The sequence below is a fragment of the Cydia amplana genome, chromosome 25 (genome assembly GCF_948474715.1).
Source record: "Cydia amplana chromosome 25, ilCydAmpl1.1, whole genome shotgun sequence".
In the NCBI taxonomy this organism is placed as follows: Eukaryota; Metazoa; Arthropoda; class Insecta; order Lepidoptera; family Tortricidae; genus Cydia; species Cydia amplana.
Genome location: NC_086093.1, coordinates 7,587,806 through 7,612,660, shown reverse-complemented (window position 1 = coordinate 7,612,660; position 24,855 = coordinate 7,587,806). Strand labels below are relative to the sequence as shown.

General features: G+C 40.1%; 1 protein-coding gene across 1 annotated transcript; it reads right to left on the bottom strand.

Moving 5' to 3' along the window:
- Window positions 1-254: 254 nt before the first annotated feature.
- Window positions 255-24,855, bottom strand: LOC134659459 (zinc finger protein 44-like). Its single transcript, XM_063515101.1, has 13 exons — window positions 24,484-24,855; window positions 21,558-22,256; window positions 21,311-21,461; window positions 20,024-20,153; window positions 18,641-18,708; window positions 15,643-15,845; window positions 14,114-14,235; window positions 8,112-8,392; window positions 6,758-6,839; window positions 6,074-6,362; window positions 1,906-2,117; window positions 1,271-1,340; window positions 255-761 (listed from the first exon to the last, which is right to left on the bottom strand). The coding sequence occupies exons 2-13, from the start codon at window positions 22,242-22,244 to the stop codon at window positions 255-257; spliced, it is 2,802 nt and encodes a 933-aa protein (XP_063371171.1). The 5' UTR covers window positions 22,245-22,256; window positions 24,484-24,855.

Here is a 24,855-nt window from a genome sequence, read left to right as displayed (position 1 = left end):
AGTAACCCAGGAGACAAGCGCCCTAATTCTGTGTGCTGAATTAGCCTTAGAATTATAACCATGTGTATATGGTTATAATAATGGGAATATCAATTAATAAAAAATTGTATTAAAAAGTAACTCAGGAGACAAAAAAAACCCTAATTCTGTCTGTGCTTAATTAGCTTTAGAATTACAACCATATGTAGTTATATGGTTGTAATTGGTAATTTTAATTCGAAGTAAACATTTTTTTTAAAGTAACCCAGGATACACTAATCGTTATACTGCGTCATAACCGGCAGCAAGGGCGCAGCCAACCCAAAATCCTTCCCTTCCCTAAACCCTACCCTAAAATTATAGTCCTGGTTCCCATGAATAGTCCTCACATGTATCCTAAGATAGCTAGGTCTCGTAAAGAACTTATAACATATATGACATTGGTACTTTTTAAGACCTGAATGCGTTTCTAAATGCCTTTTTAGTTTCCCTTTCGTTATAAACCCTTTCCCGCATTGCTGACATATGTAAGGTTTTTCCTTAGTATGTGTGAAACTGTGTAGTTTTAAGTAATAATGTAGTTTAAAACTTTTATTACATACTTGGCATATGTGTTTTCTTTCCTCTTGTTTATTTTCGTCTTCGATGGCTATTCGGGAGCCGTGGCTTTTCAAATGCTCCTCTAAGTAGTAGAAGTGTTGGAACATTTCGCCGCATATGTTGCACACGCGGCTTCGCTCGTCGGCTGGTATGAGGTCGGCTAGGTTGGTTGGGGCGTCTCCCTGTAAAATAGGGTTAAATAAGTGGTGAGTACTTGGGTGGATCAACTACTTCTTGTTGTTATTCTGTCCGGTCAGCCAAGAGACAATAGTAGCATAGTTTGTTAGAAGACATTGTACACCACCTTCTTCTGACACGCTTGGTAGACGACCCTCAATGGAAAGGGTTTATAAGTATCACAAAAAAGCGTGTTTGGTGCATTTAAATGCCTAAAAATCAGGTTTTAAAGAGTGACCCAGGAGAACGTAACCATGGCTAAAAGTTGATTCACCCACTTAACACATTCATTGCCACCCAGCCAAACAAGACATCCGCGCCAGGCCACAACAATTTCGTCATATAAAGCTGTAGTACCACGATCCCGACTTGGGAACGAAATCCTAAATACCCGATAGTCGGGTTTTAGGCACTGAATGTGTTAACTTGCAATATTTGACCCGTACAAACATACTAGTTACATACTGTATATTGCAAGTTAATAAAAAGCTTGTAAAAAGCAGTTGAGCCTCACCTGTTTAGGTATCTTGCGTGCGTTCTGCAGCACCATGGCTAGTATATCGTTTCGGTTCTCTTCTAAAATCCTGTAAACGAGAAATTATGTCGTTAATAACAGTCATGTTACTTTTAATGCGAGTACAAGGTCGGACGGTGCGACGCCGAGCGAAGCGAGGAGCATTTCACGATTGATGTCTAATGTGTGAGTAACAGTGTATCATTAAACCGTATGTTCAGGTTATTTCTTTCTTTAGTTATGCTCTGCGAGAAAAAAAATTGCTGACATACAGAAAACATCAGCATATCGATATTCAGTTTTAAACATAACATGCGCAGAGACTGGGCACTCGTACCGCAGCACGAACTTGTCGCGACACCGAGTGAAGCGAGGAGTGACGTGTGTACTTACAGCCCCTCCTTCTGATGCGTGGACAGATGCATCTGCACGTGATATTTCGTGTTGAACATGTGCGCGCACACTGCAGTTAGGTGCGACCACGAGTGCAGCGAGGAGTGACGTGTGTACTTACAGCCCCTCCTTCTGATGCGTGGACAGATGCATCTGCACGTGATATTTCGTGTTGAACATGTGCGCGCACACTGCAGTTAGGTGCGACCACGAGTGCAGCGAGGAGTGACGTGTGTACTTACAGCCCCTCCTTCTGATGCGTGGACAGATGCATCTGCACGTGGTATTTGGTGTTGAACATGTGCGCGCAGACGGGGCACTCGTACCGCAGCACGAACTTGTCCGCGCGGTGGCTGACGATGTGTCTCTGCAGCTTGCACGGCGCGTTAAACGTCTTCGAACAGATGTCGCAGATGAATTTCTTCTCGCTTTTGTGGTTTTTGCGGTGGTATACCTGGAAAAAAATTGACAAAAATATGGTTAACACTGATTCAAACTTTCACGATTTTTACACATTATTAAATTGTACAACGGGACTTAATCGCGTATCGCGTTTCTACAGTAGGAAAGTACGGGAAGCCATTGAAATAAATAAAAAAACATAGTAATTTCAATCGGGACGAGGGTTTCAAGATCTCATCCACATGGAATCCAGTCATTAGTAAATGTAAGCGTAAACGAATATCGACAGTCGATAAATCGAATATCGTTAGTGTTGTGTGTCGACAGAGTGACATCCCTAGTGCGCAAAACGTTCAAGCGGATAAACAAGACCAAGTGCGGGTAGTTCGAAAAACTCGCGCGGTTAGATGATGCTGATGTCAACTTAGGCCAGTCTTCTCCGAGACCACGGGGACAACGCTGTCCTCGAAACGTCGGAGGTAAATCTTAAAACTTAGATACGCGATTAAGTCCCGTTGTACAACTTAATAAAAATATGGTTGTCTGTAAAGTCGGTTTACGGACGATAATTTTACGTGATAACTTCATAAGAAAACATTGATGAAAAATTGCATACTTTTATACGTTACCATGGAGATCTGTCCACAACGTGACACTTTTTCGTGCATGCTACCGGTGTTCATCGATTTATAAGACGGTATCACGTCAAAAATTCACTTTTGATACTTTTTATCGCTGACTGCACTTTTCTTTCAACAGGCAACTCGAGATAATAGGGAATATTACGCAAAAGTCTGCGTAGGGGGGTGCCACTTCCACAATCCGTCACAATCTAAGTTTTCTAAACGAGAGAGTCGAAATTTGTTATCTAACCTCTCTATCACTCTTGCATATTCGAGCGATAAAGGGGTAGATAGGGGGGGATTTTGGATTTTCGCGTTTCTCGGTAGGCCATTTGGGCGTTTTTTTTTGTTGTCCCCTACATTTTTTTTCAAATTTGGGTTTTTTTATGTTATTTCTACTCAGAATCACGAGCTCTTTCTATCCTAATAGGAGAAAAAAAGTGTCCTAAAATTTCCATACATTTTTTGATCTTTCCATTTCGCGACCGCCATACAAAGTCTATGAAAAATGGTGACGGAATGGAAACAAAAACCTTAGGACACTTTTTTTTCTCCTATTAGGATAGAAAGAGCTCGTGATTCTGAATAGAAATAATCCCAAATTAAAAAAAAAGTGTAGGGGACAACAAAAAAAAACGCCCATTTGTATCGGCCGTCAACAATAAAATACTATCTGTATTATATTGTCGCATAATTGTTTTCCATCGTATTTTCTCGGAAACGGTCGTATTTGTCATGCTACTTCAGTCAACCTCAGTACTTTTTGTACCGAGACTGACTGAAATAGCAAGACAAAGTTTCGGTGAAATAATGATGGAATATAATTATTTACTACATGTGTAAGGGTGGTATTCATCTGTCCAATCTCATGGCGTCTCACTCTCTCTCTCAAGCAAAATGTGAGACAAAACACACATTGGACCGGGCATGAGGGGTGGGGGGAAATGACCGAACGGGATAGTCTTATGTATCTTTCAGTAGGAGTAGCAGCGAAAGCGCTATTATTGTTTGTCCTTGTCAGTCTCACATTTTTTTTTATTCCCCGCCATAAATTACTATGTATTATGGTGGGCAACAAATAAATTCGACCAATCATAGCGTCGCATTGCGTATGTTATGTCCCTCACGGAGGCACGCGAATAGCACATCTATAGGATGCTACCTTCTATGTTGGACCATAGAGAAAAAAATACATACGATTACTCACTCCATACATCAGTTTTAGTACCAAAAAGACTATAAGCATCTAGCATCGAGTAGCGGAACTATCAGTACTGCTACTTGACAATAGATGTAGCAGTACTGATAGTTCCGCTACTCGATGCTAGATGTAGACACTGAAATTAATAGTCTAACTGATGTATGGAGTAGACATGCGCAAAACCGCTCACTGAGTTGAAAAGAGTGATTCATATCTTTCGCTCGCGGTGATATATATCACTCATTTCGCTCAGTAGATCTGTAGACTATTGTTCCCGAGTGAGTGGAGAGAGAAGTCAATCAATCAGATACATACAGCCATAAGTGCGACCAAGATGGCGAATCACGCGATACGATCCCGCCATGTTTTTCCGAAACCCTCTGAAAACTTCCGAACCGCTCCAAAATAGCGATGCGACGAGTCCACTTTTTTCAATTCGAATCATTCGAATTGATTCGGCCGCTGATTCGAATTCAAAATGGAGTTGACTCGACTCGACGATTCGCGTGGTTCGCGACAAGGTCACAGGCACAGGCGCGGAGCGAGTTGAGACGGCGAGTTATGCGGCAGTTGTTGTAAAAAGAACCTTCAAGGCACGGAATTAAGGTTTATTTTTGAATTGCCATACTAGCAGTGCACTCGAGTTGGGATACTTGGGATGGCGAATCAAGCGGCAGTTGTTGTAAAAAGAACCTTTGGTCACGGAATTAAGGTTTATTTTTGAATGGTCATAGTACCAACTCGAGTTGAGACGGCGAATCGAGCGGCAGTTGTTGTAAAAAGAGCCTTCGGGCTACGATATAAGGTTTATTTTTGAATGGCCTTAGTAGCAGTGTGATAGCGTTGACTCGGCTCGGCGAGTTGGCGATTCATTCGCCGTGTTAGCTAGTGGTCGAGTTGATTCGAACTGCCATAGTCTTGATTCGAATTAACTCATATGTAGGCTGATTCGAATTATTTTACTTAGTTTACTCACCATAGTCTCTCTCCGCTTGTACCCCTTTCCGCACAGCGTACACAGAAACGGTTTCTGCCCCGTATACGTCGCCTCATGCTCTTTCAAGCCGGTCTCATCATCTATATCCACCAAACAGTAGTAGCACTTCAAAGTAGCGCTCTCCCCTTCGTGACTAGCAGCATTTCTAGATGTAGGAATAGTTTTTCACTTAGTTTACTCACCATAGTCTCTCTCCGCTTGTACCCCTTTCCGCACAGCGTACACAGAAACGGTTTCTGCCCCGTATGCGTCGCCTCATGCTCTTTCAAGCCGGTCTCATCCTCTATATCCACCAAACAGTAGTAGCACTTCAAAGTAGCGCTCTCCCCTTCGTGACTAGCAGCATTTCTAGATGTAGGAACAGTTTTTTACTTAGTTTACTCACCATAGTCTCTCTCCGCTTGTACCCCTTTCCGCACAGCGTACACAGAAACGGTTTCTGCCCCGTATGCGTCGCCTCATGCTCTTTCAAGCCGGTCTCATCATCTATATCCACCAAACAGTAGTAGCATTTCAAAGTAGCGCTCTCCCCTTCGTGACTAGCAGCATTTCTATATGTAGGAACACTTTTTACTCACCATAGTTTCTCTCCGCTTGTACCCCTTTCCGCACAGCGTACACAGAAACGGTTTCTGCCCCGTGTGCGTCGCCTCGTGCTCCTTCAAGCCGGTCTCATCCTCTATATCCACCAAACAGTAGTAGCACTTCAAAGTAGCGCTCTCCCCTTTGTGACTAGCAGCATTTCTAGATGTAGGAACAGTTTTTTACTTAGTTTACTCACCATAGTCTCTCTCCGCTTGTACCCCTTTCCGCACAGCGTACACAGAAACGGTTTCTGCCCCGTATGCGTCGCCTCGTGCTCTTTCAAGCCGGTCTCATCATCTATATCCACCAAACAGTAGTAGCACTTCAAAGTAGCGCTCTCCCCTTCGTGACTAGCAGCATTTCTAGATGTAGGAATAGTTTTTCACTTAGTTTACTCACCATAGTCTCTCTCCGCTTGTACCCCTTTCCGCACAGCGTACACAGAAACGGTTTCTGCCCCGTATGCGTCGCCTCATGCTCTTTCAAGCCGGTCTCATCCTCTATATCCACCAAACAGTAGTAGCACTTCAAAGTAGCGCTCTCCCCTTCGTGACTAGCAGCATTTCTAGATGTAGGAACAGTTTTTTACTTAGTTTACTCACCATAGTCTCTCTCCGCTTGTACCCCTTTCCGCACAGCGTACAAAGAAACGGTTTCTGCCCCGTGTGTGTCGCCTCGTGCTCTTTCAATCCGTTCTCATCCTCTATATCCACCAAACAGTAGTAGCACTTCAAAGTAGCGCTCTCCCCTTCGTGACTCTTTTTGTGAACTTGCAGCATTTCCAGGTGCAGGAACCGTTTCTGACAGAACTCGCACGCGTGCGGACGTTTCTGGTAGTCGCGTTTCTTCCTTTCGCCTTTTTTCTTTTTCGTTTTCGTCTTGCCCTTTTTTCTGGAATATAAAAGATAAGATACATCATTTTTCGGACCAAAACCACAGAAAAAATATTACATTACAGAAAGGACACTTCCTACAAGACCGAAGTTTGACAGCGATTCAGGGACGAATCATTATATCCCTTTCTAATGTGGCACTATGCCAGGGTTGTCAAAATTCAAGTCTTAATCTTATCCGTGGTCGTGCACGCAAAAGGACGTCAAGTGGTGCCAACCCTGATAGTTGCTCGGAGCAATGCTGAGCCGAATGGAGCCGAGTTTGCCCGAAAGTCTCCCCACTGCCAAAACGCCTATTATTTTCACAGTCGACATCTAGCGTCGAGTAGCGGAATTATCGGTACTGCTAACCCATGTTTCTATTAAGTAGGTACAATAATTAAAACCACTTACTTCGTGTCCATGTCGCCATCTTCCTCTTTCGTCGCTTCGTCTCCCTCTAGCTTCACTTCCACTTCAATCTTGACACCGTCTTCTGTAAATTACATAATTTCTATTTCGTTAAATTTTCTTTAATACGAAATTGGACGACCGCGCGAAATCGCTTTTTAATAAAAACGTAGTCCTCATTTTCCTCTTTGGATATTAACATTATTGAAAATATTTGGACGCAAAATGTATATTAACTAACAGCTATGACCCATCGTTTGATTTTATTTGAATATTCAATCATTTTTTAGGGTTCCGTACCCAAAGGGTAAAAAACGGGACCCTATTACTAAGACTTCGCTGTCCGTCCATCCGTCCGTCTGTCACCAAGGTGTATCTCATGAACCGTGATAGCTAGACAGTTGAAATTTTCACAAATGATGTATCTCTGTTGCCGCTATAACAAGAAATACTAAAAATAAAATAAATATTTAAGGGGGGCTCCCATACAACAAACACGATTTTCTTGCTCTATTTTTTGTTGATGGTGCGGAACTCTCCGTGCGCGAGTCCGACTCGCACTTGGCCGGTTTTTTTAGACTTAATAGGCTTAAAAACGTACTGGCATAAGACCCAGAGTGCGTTAACACAAGCCTATGCAACTTATTCGACGTTATAAATTCCTACTGCAGATATAACACGTATACGGTTTTTCTCTAGCGTGTGTCCATAAATGTATCCGCATACTAATGTAGCATACTTCACTACATAATATAAAACAAAGAAGCTTCCCGCTGTCTGTCTGTCCCTATGTATGCTTAGATCTTTAAAACTCAATTTGTTAACCCGTGCGAAGCCGGGTCGGGTCGCTAGTGTTAAATAAAACTGTCCGCACTCACTGTCAAACGATTCCGAATGCGTTAACTTACTCGACGTTATGAACCCCCTGCTGCATATGAGCACTTGTATGGTTTTTCCCCAGTGTGTGCTCAAACATACTCGCATATAGTACTTAAGTAGCACATTTATTAAACAAAACTGTCCGTACTCACTGTCAAACGATTCCGAGTGTGTTAAAACATGCCTATGCATCTTGCTCGACGTGATGAACCCCCTGCGGCATATAGCACTTGTATGGTTTCTCCCCTGTGTGTCCATATACTCACATATAGTACTTAAGTAGCATATTTATTAAACAAAACTGTCCGTACTCACTGTCAAACGATTCCGAGTGTGTTAAAACATGCCTATGCATCTTGCTCGACGTGATGAACCCCCTGCGGCATATAGCACTTGTATGGTTTCTCCCCTGTGTGTCCATATACTCACATATAGTACTTAAGTAGCATATTTATTAAACAAAACTGTCCGTACTCACTGTCAAACGACTCCGAGTGTGTTAAAACATGCCTATGCATCTTGCTCGACGTGATGAACCCCCTGCTGCATATGTAGCACTTGTATGGTTTCTCCCCTGTGTGCGTCCTCAAGTGTATCCTCATGTAGGAGTGCGTGCTGATTTTCTTGTCGCATATCTTGCAGGTGAGGGGGCCGTCTGTTTTGGGGCGACGGCCGCGCGCGGGCGGCGAGGGAGGCCCGGCCTCCATGCTGGGGGGTTCCGCCCAAGTGTTGGAGGGGAAATAATCCTCGTCTGATAAACTGGAAAATACAAATACAAATGTTATTGAAGAAAGTATTATACAGTAGTCAATCTAAACATAACAGAATAAAATACATATTTAAGTAGGGCTCCCATACTGCACTGGTCTGCACTGGTCGTTCATTACTGTAGGTTTATTTAAGGTTCTGACGGAAGATCAGCGCTGCGGTCTCCGCAATATCTATGCTGAGTCAGCGCCTATTCTTTACCACAACACATGACCCTCTACTTAGGTAAAATAAATATGTAAATTGCTATTACTGCTATTAGTGACAAATTGTATGTTGCTTTCTTCTTTTTGTCTCTTGTCAACTTTCTTTTTGCCTCTTGTTATTTATTTATTGTGTCACAAAACATGTAAGTTGTGGTTGAATAAAGATTTTATCTATCTATCTATCATACAACAAACGTGATTTTTTTGCCGTTTTTAGGATTCCGTACCCAAAGGACAGAGATGTACAAAATGGTTTAAAAAAAGCATTTAAATACAAAATGCAAAATACTTTTCAGATTTACTATTTCAAATGCAAAATACCAAATAGTTTTGCGTTATGTATTTCAAATGCGAAATGCAAAATAGGTATTTTCAAAATACTTTTTCAAAATAAAATACCTTTTGACCAAATCTCAGATATTTTTATTTATTTTAGGTATTTGTCGTGAGAAATAGAGACACAATGCCGAGCCGAACAAAAACGTCTAATAACATGGCACCTTATGCATGACATTTTGGTCATATTTATCAGTACGCGTATCAATAAATTCTGTTATTAATAATAATAATACTTCGTCTAATAGCGAAGAGTCTCGACCAACATCTTGAGAGACTCTCGCTAGGTGGTTGGATCAAGGGCCAGATGCAGAAGGCGGTGATCTTGGACACGGCACGGATAGTCCGCCGGTTCCTCTCTCTGTGGCCCTGACCACCGCCAGCTTGGGCCTTGCCCCGCTGCTGGCGGCACCCTAGGTTAGGTTTTTTTATAATATTTTTATATTGTTTTTGTAAGTGTTTTTATATTTTAATTTTATATCCATATTGTAATAAAACCTAACTTAAGACGAAAAATGAATAAAGAGAATAATACTCACTTAAAATAATGTAAAAAACTAGACTAACGAAAAGAGAGCCATGGCTCCATTTTGTGACTTGTGTGGCCATTTATTTCGATTGATTGTGCATCTAGTTCTTATTTTATTATTATTACACTTTTCTTTTATTAATAACAACTGGACTGGTATTTTTAAAAAGTGAAAAAAAAAAATACAAATACAAAATACAAATGCTTTATTCGTCGATCATAGGTGTACACAACATGATATTGCATATGATGGTAAAAAAGAAAAATTGTTCCACTATGTCGTACCCAAGGGCATACGAAATTAAGTTTGCTAATAGCAATTAGCATGCACCATGCACTAAATTAAGATTTACAGGCAGTGTGTATGTGAAAGAAATAAACATCAATTTTTATTTATTACGCTTTTTAACAATACCTGGCGCTGGCGCCTCCCGCTAGCAGGCCCCTCTATCGGTCAAATTCGGCAATACAAGCGTCATTCGTTCATTTCATTTTGTTTGACTGGTAATGTTGGCTAAACTTAATCACAAAGTATTTTGCATTTTGAAATGAATATTAAAAATGCAAAATACATCTCGAAAAGTATTTCAAATAAAATACAAAATGTTTTTTACTAAAAGGCATTTAAATGCAAAATACAAAATAGGTATTTTGCATTTTGTATTTGCATTTTAAATAGAAGTATTTCAAATAAATCGCATCTCTGCCAAAGGATAAAAACGGGACCCTATTACTAAGACTCCGCTGTCCGTCCGTCCGTCTGTCACCAGGCTGTATCTCACGAACCGTGATAGCTAGACAGTTGAAATTTTCACAGATGATGTATTTCTGTTGCCGCTATAACAACAAATACTAAAAACAGAATAAAATAAAGATTTAAGTGGGGCTCCCATACAACAAACGTGATTTTTGACCGAAGTTAAGCAACGTCGGGCGGGGTCAGTACTTGGATGGGTGACCGTTTTTTTTGCTTGTTTTGCTCTATTTTTTGTTGATGGTGCGGAATCCTCCGTGCGCGAGTCCGACTCGCACTTGGCCGGTTTTTTGCGTAACGGAACCCTTCGTGCGCGAATCCTACTCGCAATTGGCCGGTTTATAGGGTTCCGTAAACGCCAATTCGTCTCGAATTGCAACGCCAGTGTGATAACCGCCTATTAGCTAAATTATCCTTCGGTTATCATCCACATAATCTAAACAGAAAATATGTTTTTGGCAAAAATTTCATTTTTGGTACAAGCTTTTATCGCTGACTGTACTTTTCTTACGACAGACAACTAATACTCATCGAGACAATTCTAAAAACCCCTAACACAATTAGGTTGCGTTGTTTTATCACAGAGTTAATCCTACGGCCACCTCCTGTCTCCATCATCAGATCAGCTCGATGGTACCATAATATTGCATTGTCACCCGACTTACACACGTATATAAATTTTCAGCTTCATCGGAAACCGGGAAGTGGGTCAAATTTAACTTGCAAGATTTGACCCGTACAAACATACATATCAAAGACATACCTATGTAACTCCGTATAAAGTCTAAGGAAAAAACGTGCCTCGGAAATCAAGAAAAACTCATTCTCGGATAGATGACGCACACACCTTTGGCATATGCTCGGCTAGATGGCGCTGACGACACCGTTTCATATTTAGCAATTTTAACACATAGGTATCAGCATAGAGAAAAAAATACATAGAGTGCTCACTCCATACATCAATTTTAGTACCAAAAAGACTATTAGCATCTAGCATCGAGTAGTGGAACTATCAGTACTGCTACTTGACAATAGATGTAGCACCGACCGGAAAGTCTTATGCTGTTGAGATAAGACTTTCCGGTCGGTGCTACATCTATTGTCAAGTAGCAGTACTGATAGTTCCGCTACTCGAAGCTGGATGTAGACACTGAAATTAATAGTCTGAACTGATGTATGGAGTGAGCACTCTTGTCTTACTATATTTCTCTATGGTATCAGTGAAATAACATGGGTCAAAACTATATAAAAATAATAAAATCATTTATCCATATATATACATTTTTTTGATAGTTTTATACATTTTCATTTTGAGTTTTAATCGTGTGTCGATAGATGGCATTTTAGGCATTTACTATGGCAGGATCCCTCTATACTATCTATGCTGTTTGGTTAATACTTAATACATACAATGCAAGTTAAATAGGTAAAAGCTTGTAATCAAAGTTTGTCGAGTTTGTTGCCGGTCCCATATTGGGATACCCTCCTCCAATTGAAGGGGGATTTAAATCTTCTCGGGGCAGAGGTGTAGGGTTGGAGCCGGTGTAGCTTTATTTGACGTTCATAAGCGCATTGTAATTATGCCTACTTGAATAAACTATCTTTTATCATTATCTTTAACGCATATTCCTCGCTGGTATTTACGAGAATGCGTCCCAAAAATATCGTATAATTAAAATAGAACTTCACTAAATTTATAACGTTTATTGTACGATTCTTTATACAATTTAAGGGAACACAACGTAAGCGCCATCTAAAGTACAGACAGCGCTATCTATCGGAGAGTAGTGTGAACTTTCCTGCTATAGAAGTGGCATATCGTGCCTCCGTGAGGGACAAAACATACGCAATGCGACGCTATGATTGGTCGAATTTATTTGTTGCCCACCATAATAATCCATACTAATGTATGGTGGGGAATTTAAAAAAATGTGAGACTGTGACAAGGACAAACAATAATAGCGCTTTCGCTGCTACTCCTACTGAAAGGTACATAAGACTATCCCGTTCTGTCAGTTATCCCCACCACTCATGCCCAATCCAGTTTAATATAATACTAGATTCATGTTGAGAACCGTCCACGGTTTACAATCTTCGGAATTTTAAACCGACCGATAAAAGGACCATGTGATATATGATCGCAGCTATCTGCTAATTAGTTGCCTCGGCAATTCATTAAACGGCGGCATCCAGTTTGACGCCTAGGCGCATAGAGAAATATAAGTAAAGAAAGAGTGGTAACTCCATACATCAGTTTTCTTACCAAAACGCGGGTTATTTCGTAGTCGACATCTAACGTCAAGTAGTGGAATTATCAGTACCGCTACTTGACACCAGATATCACTAGTTTCGCTACTGACGAAAAATGTACTACTAAAACAATTTACAACTAATAATATTAGCAGAAGGAGTTGAATAGAGTACCGGTTAATCCGGTTATAATATTAGGTAAAAATTGTCAAGCATTACAGTTTTTGTTTGCCGCGACATCTATTGTCAACTAGCAGAACTGATAATGTCCGCTACTTGACGTTAGATGTCGACTACGAAATAACTCGCGTTTTGGTAAGAAAACTGATGTATGGAGTTACCACACTTTCTTTACTTATATTTCTATATGCGTAGGCCGGTAGTTAATTGAACTAACACTCAACGTTTAACCACAGAGAAATATAGTAAGACAAGGGTGCTCACTCCATACATCAGTTTTGGTACCAAAAAGACTATTATTTTCAGTGTCGACATCTAGCATCGAGTAGCGGAATTATCAGTACTGCTACTTGACAATAGATGTAGCAGTACTGATAATTCCGCTACTCGATGCTAGATGTCGACCAGGGATGTTGCGGATGCAGATTTTTTGACATCCGCGGATGCGGATGCGGATATTTAAAGGCTCAAATCCGCGGATGCGGATGCGGATGCGGATGTCAAGATTAGGTACTTAGAAAACGTCAAATATTACATTTTTAGTATTTTTTTATTTAAAAAAATGTTTAGTATTTGAGCAAGAATATAGGTGCGTTATATACTCGTTCAAGCAAATCTTGTCAGTAGAAAAAGGCGGCAGATTTGAAAAATCGCGGGTTAGCAACACTACGTTTGAAGTATTCTAAAATCGCGTGTCATTTATATCTTATCTGTGGAACTGTTTTGTTTATAGCCGATTTAGACTCGCGCGAGCCACGAGACGAGCCGCGAGCCGCGCCACGAGACGCGAGTCCACCGCTTACACTCGCGTTCGGCTTGTCATTCGGTTATAAACCTTATGCCGTGCCGTTAGTGTTTAAATTATATTAGCTCGACGAGCTTGCGAGCCACGAGACGAGCCGCGAGCCCACCGCTTACACTCGCGTCTCGTGGCGCGGCTCGCGGCTCGTCTCGTGGCTCGCGCGAGAGTTTAAACCGGCTATAACATTTCATCGATGTTCGATGTACATTGCTGCTTTTTGTTCGTTTCCTAGGGATACCATACTTTAGTTTGCTTTACATTGCTACTGACATATCCGGCTTGACAGACTATATTTAATAAACAGTAACTTCGCCAACTTTTCTGGATCTAGACGATTTCGTTATAGTTAATGACGAAATTACCTAGCACTTACGCCGCCGCTAAGACGTTCCTGTACCGACTTGTTCGACATCCGCATCCGCATAAGCTCCGCATCGATTTTATGCGGATGCGGATGTTGAAAATAATGCGGAAGTTCCGCGGTTGCGGATGCGGATGCGGATGTTCGCAACATCCCTGATGTCGACTATGAAAATAATTGTCTTTTTGGTATCAAAACTGATGTATGGAGTGAGCAATGTATGTATCTTTTTCTCTATGGTTTAACAAATTGGCGTATTGAAAGTCAGCCCTTTATTTAAAAAAAATGACTGACCTTTCATCTTTAACATTGTCGTGATCGTTGTCAGGCAGATCGTCGTGCAAGTCGTCGTTGTCCTGCTCTTTCTCCACCTTGATCTCTATCTCCATCTCTGTCTCCATCGTTTCTACTGGCACCTGGAATAGGATATTTTCCTCACTTTCAAAAAAAATCTAAGGGCCACATGCCACCATCCCACTATCCGGGTTAACCGGTTAAACCTGTAGTTACCGTGGTTACCAGTACAATTTGAGACTGATATTAACGGTTTAATTTAACCGGTTAACCCCGGGTTAGTGGGATGGTGCAAGTGGGCCTTATACTTTAAACGTGAAATGGTAAGCTGTTTGGACTTGTTTTGAGAAAAACACTAAATAACTAGGTATTGCCTGCCTCGAGTTACTAAACGACCTCGCTTCACTCGCACTGTAAACGAAGCTCACCTTGACATCATCCATGACTATGTCCAGGTTCATAGCAAAGTCGTTCTGATCCATCTCCGGCCAGTAGCTCAACAGCTTGTTTTGAGATAAAACACTAATTTTTACCAAGATTAGGGATTGCCTGCCTCGAGTTGCTCGACCTCACCTTGACATCGTCCATGACTATGTCCAGATGGTTCATAGCGAAGTCTTTCTTGTTATCCAGGTCATTCCTGTCCTGCATCAGCGCTTGGTCCATCTCTGGCCAGTCGCTCCACAGCTCTTCAGCTTGTTTTGAGATAAAACACTAATTTTTACCAAGATTAGGGTTTGCCTGCCTCGAGTTACTCGACCTCACCTTGACATCGTCCATGACTATGTCCAGATGGTTCATAGCGAAGTCTTTCTTGTCATCCAGGTCATTCCTGTCCTGCATCAGCGTTTGGTCCATCTCCGGCCAGTCGCTCCACAGCTCTCGGCTTGTTTTGAGATAAAACACTAATTTTTACCAAGATTAGGGATTGCCTGCCTCGAGTTACTCGACCTCACCTTGACATCGTCCATGACTATGTCCAAATGGTTCATAGCGAAGTCTTTCTTGTCATCCAGGTCGTTCCTGTCCTGCATCAGCGCTTGGTCCATCTCCGGCCAGTCGCTCCACAGCTCTCGGCTTGTTTTGAGATAAAACACTAATTTTTACCAAGATTAGGGATTGCCTGCCTCGAGTTACTCGACCTCACCTTGACATCGTCCATGACTATGTCCAAATGGTTCATAGCGAAGTCTTTCTTGTCATCCAGGTCGTTCCTGTCCTGCATCAGCGCTTGGTCCATCTCCGGCCAGTCGCTCCACAGCTCTCGGCTTGTTTTGAGATAAAACACAAATTTTTACCAAGATTAGGGATTGCCTGCCTCGAGTTACTCGACCTCACCTTGACATCGTCCATGACTATGTCCAAATGGTTCATAGCGAAGTCTTTCTTGTCATCCAGGTCGTTCCTGTCCTGCATCAGCGCTTGGTCCATCTCTGGCCAGTCGCTCCACAGCTCTCGGCTTGTTTTGAGATAAAACACTAATTTTTACCAAGATTAGGGATTACCTGCCTCGAGTTACTCGACCTCACCTTGACATCGTCCATGACTATGTCCAGATGGTTCATAGCGAAGTCTTTCTTGTCATCCAGGTCATTCCTGTCCTGCATCAGCGCTTGATCCATCTCCGGCCAGTCGCTCCATAATTCTTCTGTCTTGGGTTTGCTTTCGGCTTCGGCCTTCTCTCGGAGCTGTTCCTCTAGTTCTTTGAGGTAGGGCAAGATAGCGTTGTAGTCTGTGGCATAGAGAAATATAGTAAGACATGAGTGCTCACTCCATCAGTTCAGACTATTAATTTCAGTGTCTACATCTAGCATCGAGTAGCGGAACTATCAGTTACAGTTACAGTTACTTGACAATAGATGTAGCACCGACCGGAAAGTCTTATCTCAACAGCATAAGACTTTCCGGTCGGTGGCTACATCTATTGTCAAGTAGCAGTACTGATAGTTCCGCTACTCGATGCTAGATGCTAATAGTCTTTTTGGTACTAAAACCAATGTATGGAGTGAGCACTCTACTTATGTATTTGTCTGTGGGGTGAAATTAAATAGTATTGTTGACAACATGTCTAATTTTGTAACTAAATCTAAATATAATTTATCACAATTGTGATTAATGTATTTGTTTCTAAGTCATGGGTGTTTTATATGTGTACTAGCGACCCGCCCCGGCTTCGCACGGGTTAACAAATTATACATAAACCTTCCTCTTGAACACTCTATCTATTAAAAAAACCGCATCAAAATCCGTTGCGTAGTTTTAAAGATCTAAGCATACATATAGACAGACAGGTAAGAGACTTTGTTTTATACTATGTAGTGATAGTATACGTATCTATATAAGTATGTATATCGTCGCCTAGCACCCATAGTACAAGCTTTGCTTATTTTTTAATTTTAACAAGCAGAAACGTCTGCGATCGATGCTATCCAGAGGCCGTGAGTTCGAGTCTCACCCAAGACAGTAATTTTTCCACTTTTAAATTTAAGCTTTGCTTAGCTGGGGCTAGGTTGATCTGTGTAAGATGTCCCCTAATATTTATTTAATTAACTGAAAATTGTTGAGCATTAGACTTTCCGTTCCTCGCGGCATCTATTGTCGAGTAGCAGTACAGATAATAGGGATGATGACACATGTTGAATTTTATAACAAAATCTAGTAAAATAGATAGCAAACGAGCAATTTATCACAATAATGTGGATATTAAAATAAAGTATTGAAAAATTACAAAATTACAGGACCTGAAAGTTTCAAAATTTAAGTTTTCTTTAACTTCCAAAAACGATAAAAGTAAGGGGGTACCATTCGATTCCTTACATTTCATCCAAAAAAATATTGTATAGTAACTATATACATAAACGCAACATTTCACCGACAAAAACGCAATTTTCTTGTTTTGTCCATACTACAAGATGGGCGATGACGTCACGGCCTCTGGCCGTTTTGTATAGGGCGTTTCGCGAGTGAAGTGCGACTGTCGGACTTTGACTACAATTTCTGTGACTTTTGTGTTACTTTAATGCAATGGGTCCCATATAGACATTTGATCCTAGAAACAAACCCGATCGATTGATACCACAGACATACAATTCGCGCTCGCGCTTGACAGACAGCTTAAGTGTGCGAAAGGGAAGCCATCACGTATATGAACATCCCATGCGTGCGAAAAAGTCAGTTTTGAGTTTGACGACGGCCGCGGACGGCCAAGAGCGTATCACGGTAATTTTCAAATTGAAAAATATACACGGATTAGGACGAAAAGTAATAAATAAAGTAATTTAGTGAAGATGGTGTCTTGTAGTGTGCCGGATTTCAGTGTTACAGTGCCAAATAATCCAAGGAAATACTCATTTCAGAGGATTTATGATATTCCGAGCGAAATTTTCATAACGATATTTTGTCAAATTAACAGCGTAAAAAGTGTAGGAAGCCGGTTTATAAAGTTCATTATAAGTTTTTCTTCCTTTGTGTGCTAATATTTTATCATATTAGTCTATAATTTAAAATATTTTGTGTAAAAACATAACCTGTTACTTTACGCTAGGGCTTGACAAAATGTTCATATGACAGTATCGATAACTTGTCGGTATATTAATAGCTATGTAATTATTTCTTCACAAGACATCATTAAGATATTAGCTTTTATAACCGACTTCAAATAATAACGATTGTTATACCTTTTTGAAGGTGCTCATGTTTAGCGGTAAATTTAAACTTCACTTTCCAACACAGTAAGAGTTACATTAAGATAAGTCTGCAACGATTTTGATAGCACACGCAGTGCAAGTGTTATTTATACGTCATAATGTCGTAGAATTTTAAAGTTTAAAATAACACATTTGAAAAAGTAGTCGATAAAGCAATCAAACATCGACAGATTATTAATATGTTGTAACATGACATCACTATTTTTGATCTCACATAGACAATTTACGCACACACTTGCATTTCATTTTTGGTCGCACTTTTGAAGATTGACAGTTGTTCTAGTCATATTAATTCTATGATTGATACTATAAAAAAAAATTAGTCATGTAGCCTATTCCGCTACTTAACGCTAGATGTCGACTGCGAACATAATAGTCTTTTTGGTAACAATACTTGCGAGCTCTATGCTTACTTATTTCTCTATGACATTACATAAAAATGTTTTCTACATATAATGTTAGTAGCCAAAGGGGAAAATGGGGACAGCGTTTGTATTGTATGCAGAAGCAGTGGCGTGACCTTCCTCGTGCCTTTCCTCTTAAATACATATCCATAAGGTTGAATTTTACATAACAGCCCAGTTATTAGTATACGAATCACTACACCTTATAAAACAAAGTCCCCCCGCGTCTGTCTGTTTGTATGTTCGCGATAAACTCAATAACTACTGAACGGATTTTCATGCGGTTTTCACCTATCAATAGACTGATTCTAGAGTTTAAGTGTATAATTTGTTTCCCGTGCGAAGCCGGGGCGGGTCGCTAGTTTGTGATAATTATCTTACCTTATCCTTATGATAAGATAATAAACAGAACTAACCATAAGGCTCCCCGTCCAGTTTGTCTTCGGCGTGTTTTTTGTCAAAATGGCGCGTCAGATACTCGAACCTGAAATTAAAATATTAGGGAGTATTACCGCAATGTTCTGCCGCCAGAGTGCAGCACTGGCGCAAACTGTAAACCTAAGAGTAAACTGTATATAGACCTATACTATGCCATAAACAGTTTTTGACTAGTTTTTACAGATTATTGTTACAAATAAATATGACATTGATGCATCAAGGCGGTTTGTTGACTGTTTGTGCTAGTGGCGGCCCCTATGTACAGGTCCGTACGAAAACCTATAAGAAAAAACAATCTAGGAATATTTTTCACGTTACTTACACACGTTATTTACAAAATGTCACTAAACTTTAAAACTACTATCTTTTGACTAAAACCAAACGTAGGTATTATCTTTAAAATATTCTACTTTAGTTTTACAAAAGTTTGTTCAAATTATGAATTATTTTCTTGTATGGCCGGGCCTTAAAGGGGCCCACTGATTAGTGATTACCAGTCCGCCGGACGACATCAGCCTGTCAGTTAGAACAAAAAGTTGACAGTTCGGATCAACTGACAGGCCGATACCGTCCGGCGGACTGTTAATCAGTGGGTCCCTTTATATCGACCGGGATATGAACCGTGATTACCTTTTGTATTGTTGAAAATATGCGTTGGTAACGTCATAGAGAAATATAGTAAGACAAGAGTGCTCACTCCATACATCAGTATTGATACCAAAAAGACTAATAATTTCAGTATCTACATCTAGCATCGAGTAGCGGAACTCAGTACTGCTACTTGACAATAGATGTAGCACCAACCGGAAAGTCTAATGCTCAACAACATAAGACTTTCCGGTCGGTGCTACATCTATTGTCAAGTACCAGTACTGAGAGTTCCGCTACTCGATGCTAGATATAGACACTGAAATAGTCTTTTTGGTATCAAAACTGATGTATGGACTCCATACATCAGTTTTCATCATCAGGGACCGGATACCGGTATTTTTTGTATGGGAACGGAAACGGTATTTTTTCGTTCTTTGCTAATTACTTCATTTCTAATTGGGCACAACTGAGTCCTACATTTCGAGTATAAAATAATTCGAATAATATGGTTATTTCGATGTTTTTGCATAAAACCGGTTCCGATCCCTGGTATGGAGTGAGCACTTGTCTTACTATATTTCTCTATGACGTTACCAACGGACATTTTCAACAATACAAAAGGTAATCACGGTTCATATCCCGGTCGATATAAAGGGGCCCACTGATTAACAGTCCGCCGTACGGTGTCGGCCTGTCAGTTGTTCGGAACTGTCAAATTTTTGTTCTAACTGACAGGCCGATTAAGTCTAGTGAAATATTGTATAGTTTACCTGGTAAATATCTTGTAGCATATCCGGCACTGGTACTTGATGGCGAGGTGTATACGCTTGTTGTGTCGCCCCAGTTTGCTCGCAGTTATAAACGACTGGCCGCACTCGGCGCAGGTGTATGGTTTTTCGTCTGAAATTAGGATAACTAGTTAAGGGTGGTATTCTGTGCAATGTGTATTTGCGCCTCACATTTTGCTTGAGAGAGTGAGACGCAATGGCATTGGACAAAGAAATTAGACAGGTGGAATACCACCCTTAAGGACAGGTGTAAACCAGGGATGTTGCGGATGCCGATTTTTTGACATCCACGGATGCGGATTTTTAAAGGCTCACATCCGCGGATGCGGATGTCAAGATAGGTACATAAAAAACGTTAAATATTACATTCAATCCAAAAAGACCTGTCCGCCCTCGGAATACCCAACTGGCGCGAAGTGGCGCAGAATAGGGCAGAGTGGCGCTCTCCTGTGTCAGAGGCCAAGATCCTCTTTGGGTCACTGAGCCAGTGATGTATTAATTTTTTTTATTTCAAAAAACCGGGCAAGTGCGAGTCGGGCTTGCGTTCCAAGGGTTCTGTACATTAAGTCCCATTCACGCTTGACTGCTCATTTCTAATAGGTTTTTTGGCTAATGACTAAATTACCTAGCAGTCTAGCCCTTACGCCGATGCTAACGTTCCTGTACCACATCCGCATCCGCATTAAACTCCGCATTGATTTTATGCAGATGTTGAAAATAATGCGGAAGTTCCGCGGTTCCGGATGCGGATATTCGCAACATCCCTGGTGTAAACCGTGCAAAATGGCGTAATCCATAGAAAATCGTATTAAACATGATCATATTAAGCAGATTCTATTATATTAGTGTCTAATTCTGTATAACATATGTTGAGTTGGGTTTAGTAGTATTTGTAGTGTCCGACCGGTTTCGATTTCGGCATAAAAATGTGACGTTCCACGGGTAAAGGTACCTTATGGCGGTCGGCGCTTGCGTCGCGTGGCACTGCATTAGTATAGTTAATAAATTAATAATGTAAGCGTCGACCGCCATAAAGTACCTTTACTCGTGGAATGTCACAACAGTACATTACATACCTAGGGAGGTGAATTAGGACGCAGGTGTCATAAATATGCGATCTGGGGCTTTACGAATTACCGCCCGTGGTTTGTCTAAAGTTTTACGTCTTGCCTTGGCCAGGAAGTGAGATTTTCTCCTCGCGTAGCGGGAAGAAAATCCCACTTACGGGCCTAGGGTGACGTAAATATTATAAAAGCTCGTAAAACTTACCCGTGTGAGATCTGACATGTAGTTTCAAGTAGTAACTTAATGAAAACTGCTTATTACACGCAGAACATTTGTATATCTTCTCCAAATCCTTATTATACTCCACCTCCTTCTCCGCTTCTCCAGTTTTACCATTATTTACATTAACATCAACCTTATTCACAGTTCCATTATTTACATTAACATCAACTTTATTCACAGTTCCATTATTTACATTAACATCAACTTTATTCACAGTTTCATTATTTACTTTATTCTCAGTTTCATGATTCACATTGGCGTTTACATTATCATTATTTTGGGTAATCTCTGCAGCTACAGTATTTAACGTGTTCTCAACAAAATCTGCCGCTTTTTCATTCCCAATATACCCATCCTCCGGTTTAATTTCTATATCCTCTTGCTTAACTTCTTTTTTCAACTTTTTCAGCTTTTTCTGTTCCTTTTTCAACTGTTTCTTCTTTTTTTTATTTTTCATCCGCAGATCATAGCTAGTGAGTCTCTCTTTATGGTCGACTAGATGGGAATCTAAGTCTCTTAGTAGCTTGTAGCTAACGTTGCATAGCGCGCAGGCGTAAAAAGGGAAGTTTTCGTCTGTGATTTTCTGTGACCAGTAGTTGCTTTTCTTTCCGCCTTCTTTTTTAACTTTATTTAGATCGAACACCGGTTTCTCTTCTTGTACTTGACTGCTTGTAGCTTCTTGTACAGTATTTGTATTACTATTTGTATTAGTATCTTTGAATGTATCTTGAGCTACGGGAGGTATATTGTTGACTGGCTGAGTTTGGTTTTGTATGTTAGCTGCTAGATTAGCGTAGTGAGCTAGCGGTTGTTCTAGCTTTATCTCGTAAGAGTAGGGGTAGTGCATGTGCTGGTAACCATAGGGGGGGTAGTCATATGTGCTGAGCGGATCCAATTCCGCCATGTTTTGATCCATTTTGGTGGGTATCTGGAAGTTAGATTTGTTATGTATTAGTCTGTCAGTCAATTACAAGGCGGCCTTATCTATTACATAAATATTAGATTAGTCCATAAGATAAATGATTACTTAAAATTGTAAAAACTCTCAAAGTAACAATTAAATTGCTCAAAAATATAAAGTTGTGATATTTTCTCTCCATAGACAAGGCAGTTTCCCTTTTTCTTGTGACTTTCATATTGATTATTACTGCAACAAGGTACGAAAAGGTACGGAAATTAAATTCTTTGACTTTACTCTATTTTACGAAATAATTTAAAAGCATAATTTTAAATGTGAAAAACCATAAACAATTAAAAATCGCCCTTTATGGTTTATTAAAAACAAAGTGTTTTAAAGTGGCCCACTGATTAAAAGTCCGCCGGGCGGTATCGGCCTGTCAGTTGTTCGGAACTGTCAAATTTTTGTTCTAACTGACAGGTTGATACCGACCAGCGGACTGTTAATCAGTGGTTCCCACAGACAAGACATCCTCTAGACTGAGCATAGTAATGCTACCCCCTCTGCCACTTATACGGTAGTTTTACTCCATCTTCGAGTCAATCCCGTGCCGTCATTGGTCCGTGTCTTTGAATGGACCAATCACGGCCCGGGATTCGCTCACCTAGTCCCCCCGCACCCCCGTATTTTTGGCAGCATCGGTTTCATGAAATAATTGCTCTAAACTTCGTCTAGAGGATTCCTAGTCTATGGTGGGCCCCTTTAGATAATATGTATTGTTAGTGGCAATACTAATAACTCATAAAACTCATTAGTGATGAGATTTAATTGAATAACTTGGTAATTATTAATATTACAGTTAACGCCTTACCATGATATTACCATTATGTGTGGAACATTTTAAAAAATTAGCTTTCCATACAACATTTAAGATTAACTTTCATCCAAAATAAATAGGTACAACTAAACGAGTATTATCAGACAACATTGAATCTCAGTTTGTTGATGGTATTTTACAAAATAGGAAAAGTTTACAATAACTTGTTAACCAAGGTACAGTCAGCAGCAGAAGTTGCTAAGCGGGCGAGGTGTTCAAAATTACCTTGACGTGCTCTTATTCTCTTAACAATAAAGTCGCGTCAAGATCATTGTGAACACCTCGCCCGCTTAGCAACTATTGCTGCTGACTGTACTGGCACAGTGTAAATCTAGCACACAAATTCAGTCATATAAATTACGTACTCTACCTAGGAGAGACAAAAAATAAGCAAACTTATTTCAGATAGAAAATATTCATGGAACCAGTTTTTACATAGTAGTCAAGGTAAACTACTACTACAAGTAAATGTACGGCCAATGTTTTGGTGTAGGTTATATAGCATCAAAACTTTATAAATTCAGATGACAAATGAATATGAGTTAATATTAAAAATATGTGATCAATGTTTAATAAAACATAGAAAAACCTGCAAATTAAAATAAACCAGTAACATTTAATTTTGGCTCTGATAGCCTCCTAGCCTAGTTGGTAGTGACTTGCCTACAAAGCAGGAAATCCCGGGGTTCAATCCTGGTGAGAGCAGTTATTTGTGTTAGTCACAAATATTTGTTCCCGAGTTATGGATGTTGCCTATGTATTTAAGTAATTTATAAATTACTATATATTATTCATATCATCTAGTACCAACAACACAAACCTTATTGATCTTACTGGAACTAGCTCGATCCGTCTAAAAATGTAGCAAAAATGTCCTAAAATATTTATTTATTTAATCAATGTGTGATCAATTTATTTTATCTACAAATGGAAGTGACATTTAATTTTCAATAATACCTTGTTGATATTTTATATGTTTAGCTTTATCGCCATACAAACCAATTATCAACAAAGATCCCATACTAATTATACGTACTAAACGTTCACTTACAATAATATACTTTAATAAGTACGTAATAAATACCAGAATAGCACTAACAACACAGAATAAACACGCAACACGCGCTTGTAAGTATAAAACCGTTTCACACGATCATTTGTCCTCGGCAATGAGCCGATTACAACAATAATCGCGATTAAAACTCCACAGCCACATCAGCAATAACATATTACGCTAGATTTGTTTACATACACGCGAAAAAAGTTAACGAATTATGTAAACAAAGGCTTTAAAAGCTCAGAATAAGCTCACAGCGAGCCCGGAGTGCCGCTGTACGGCCCAGAGAGCTAATCGATATCTTATGAAGGTAAAAAACGTACCTATGACGGACATTTGATACAAAAAAACACACTTTTTTTAACAACACTGTACGTGCGTGGTGAATAACTCTTGATTTCCCTCCAAAACTCACTCGATCACGCACACATAACCTATAGGGCACATCTTGAACAGTTCATTTGCAAAATTATCGCGATTTTAAACTAAATAGCTTAGTTAAAACAATGAAAAATTTAATCACAAATTCACATTTTTTTCGCGTGACCGAACTACCATGGCCGTCATTTTAATGTTACCATTATTAAAAAATATTTTTACCCTATTCGCATTATTATTGATTTTTTTTTTAATATTAAAGCGTTACCATGGAATTTATTCTCATTCAAACTCACAGAGGACTCATTCGTTATTTA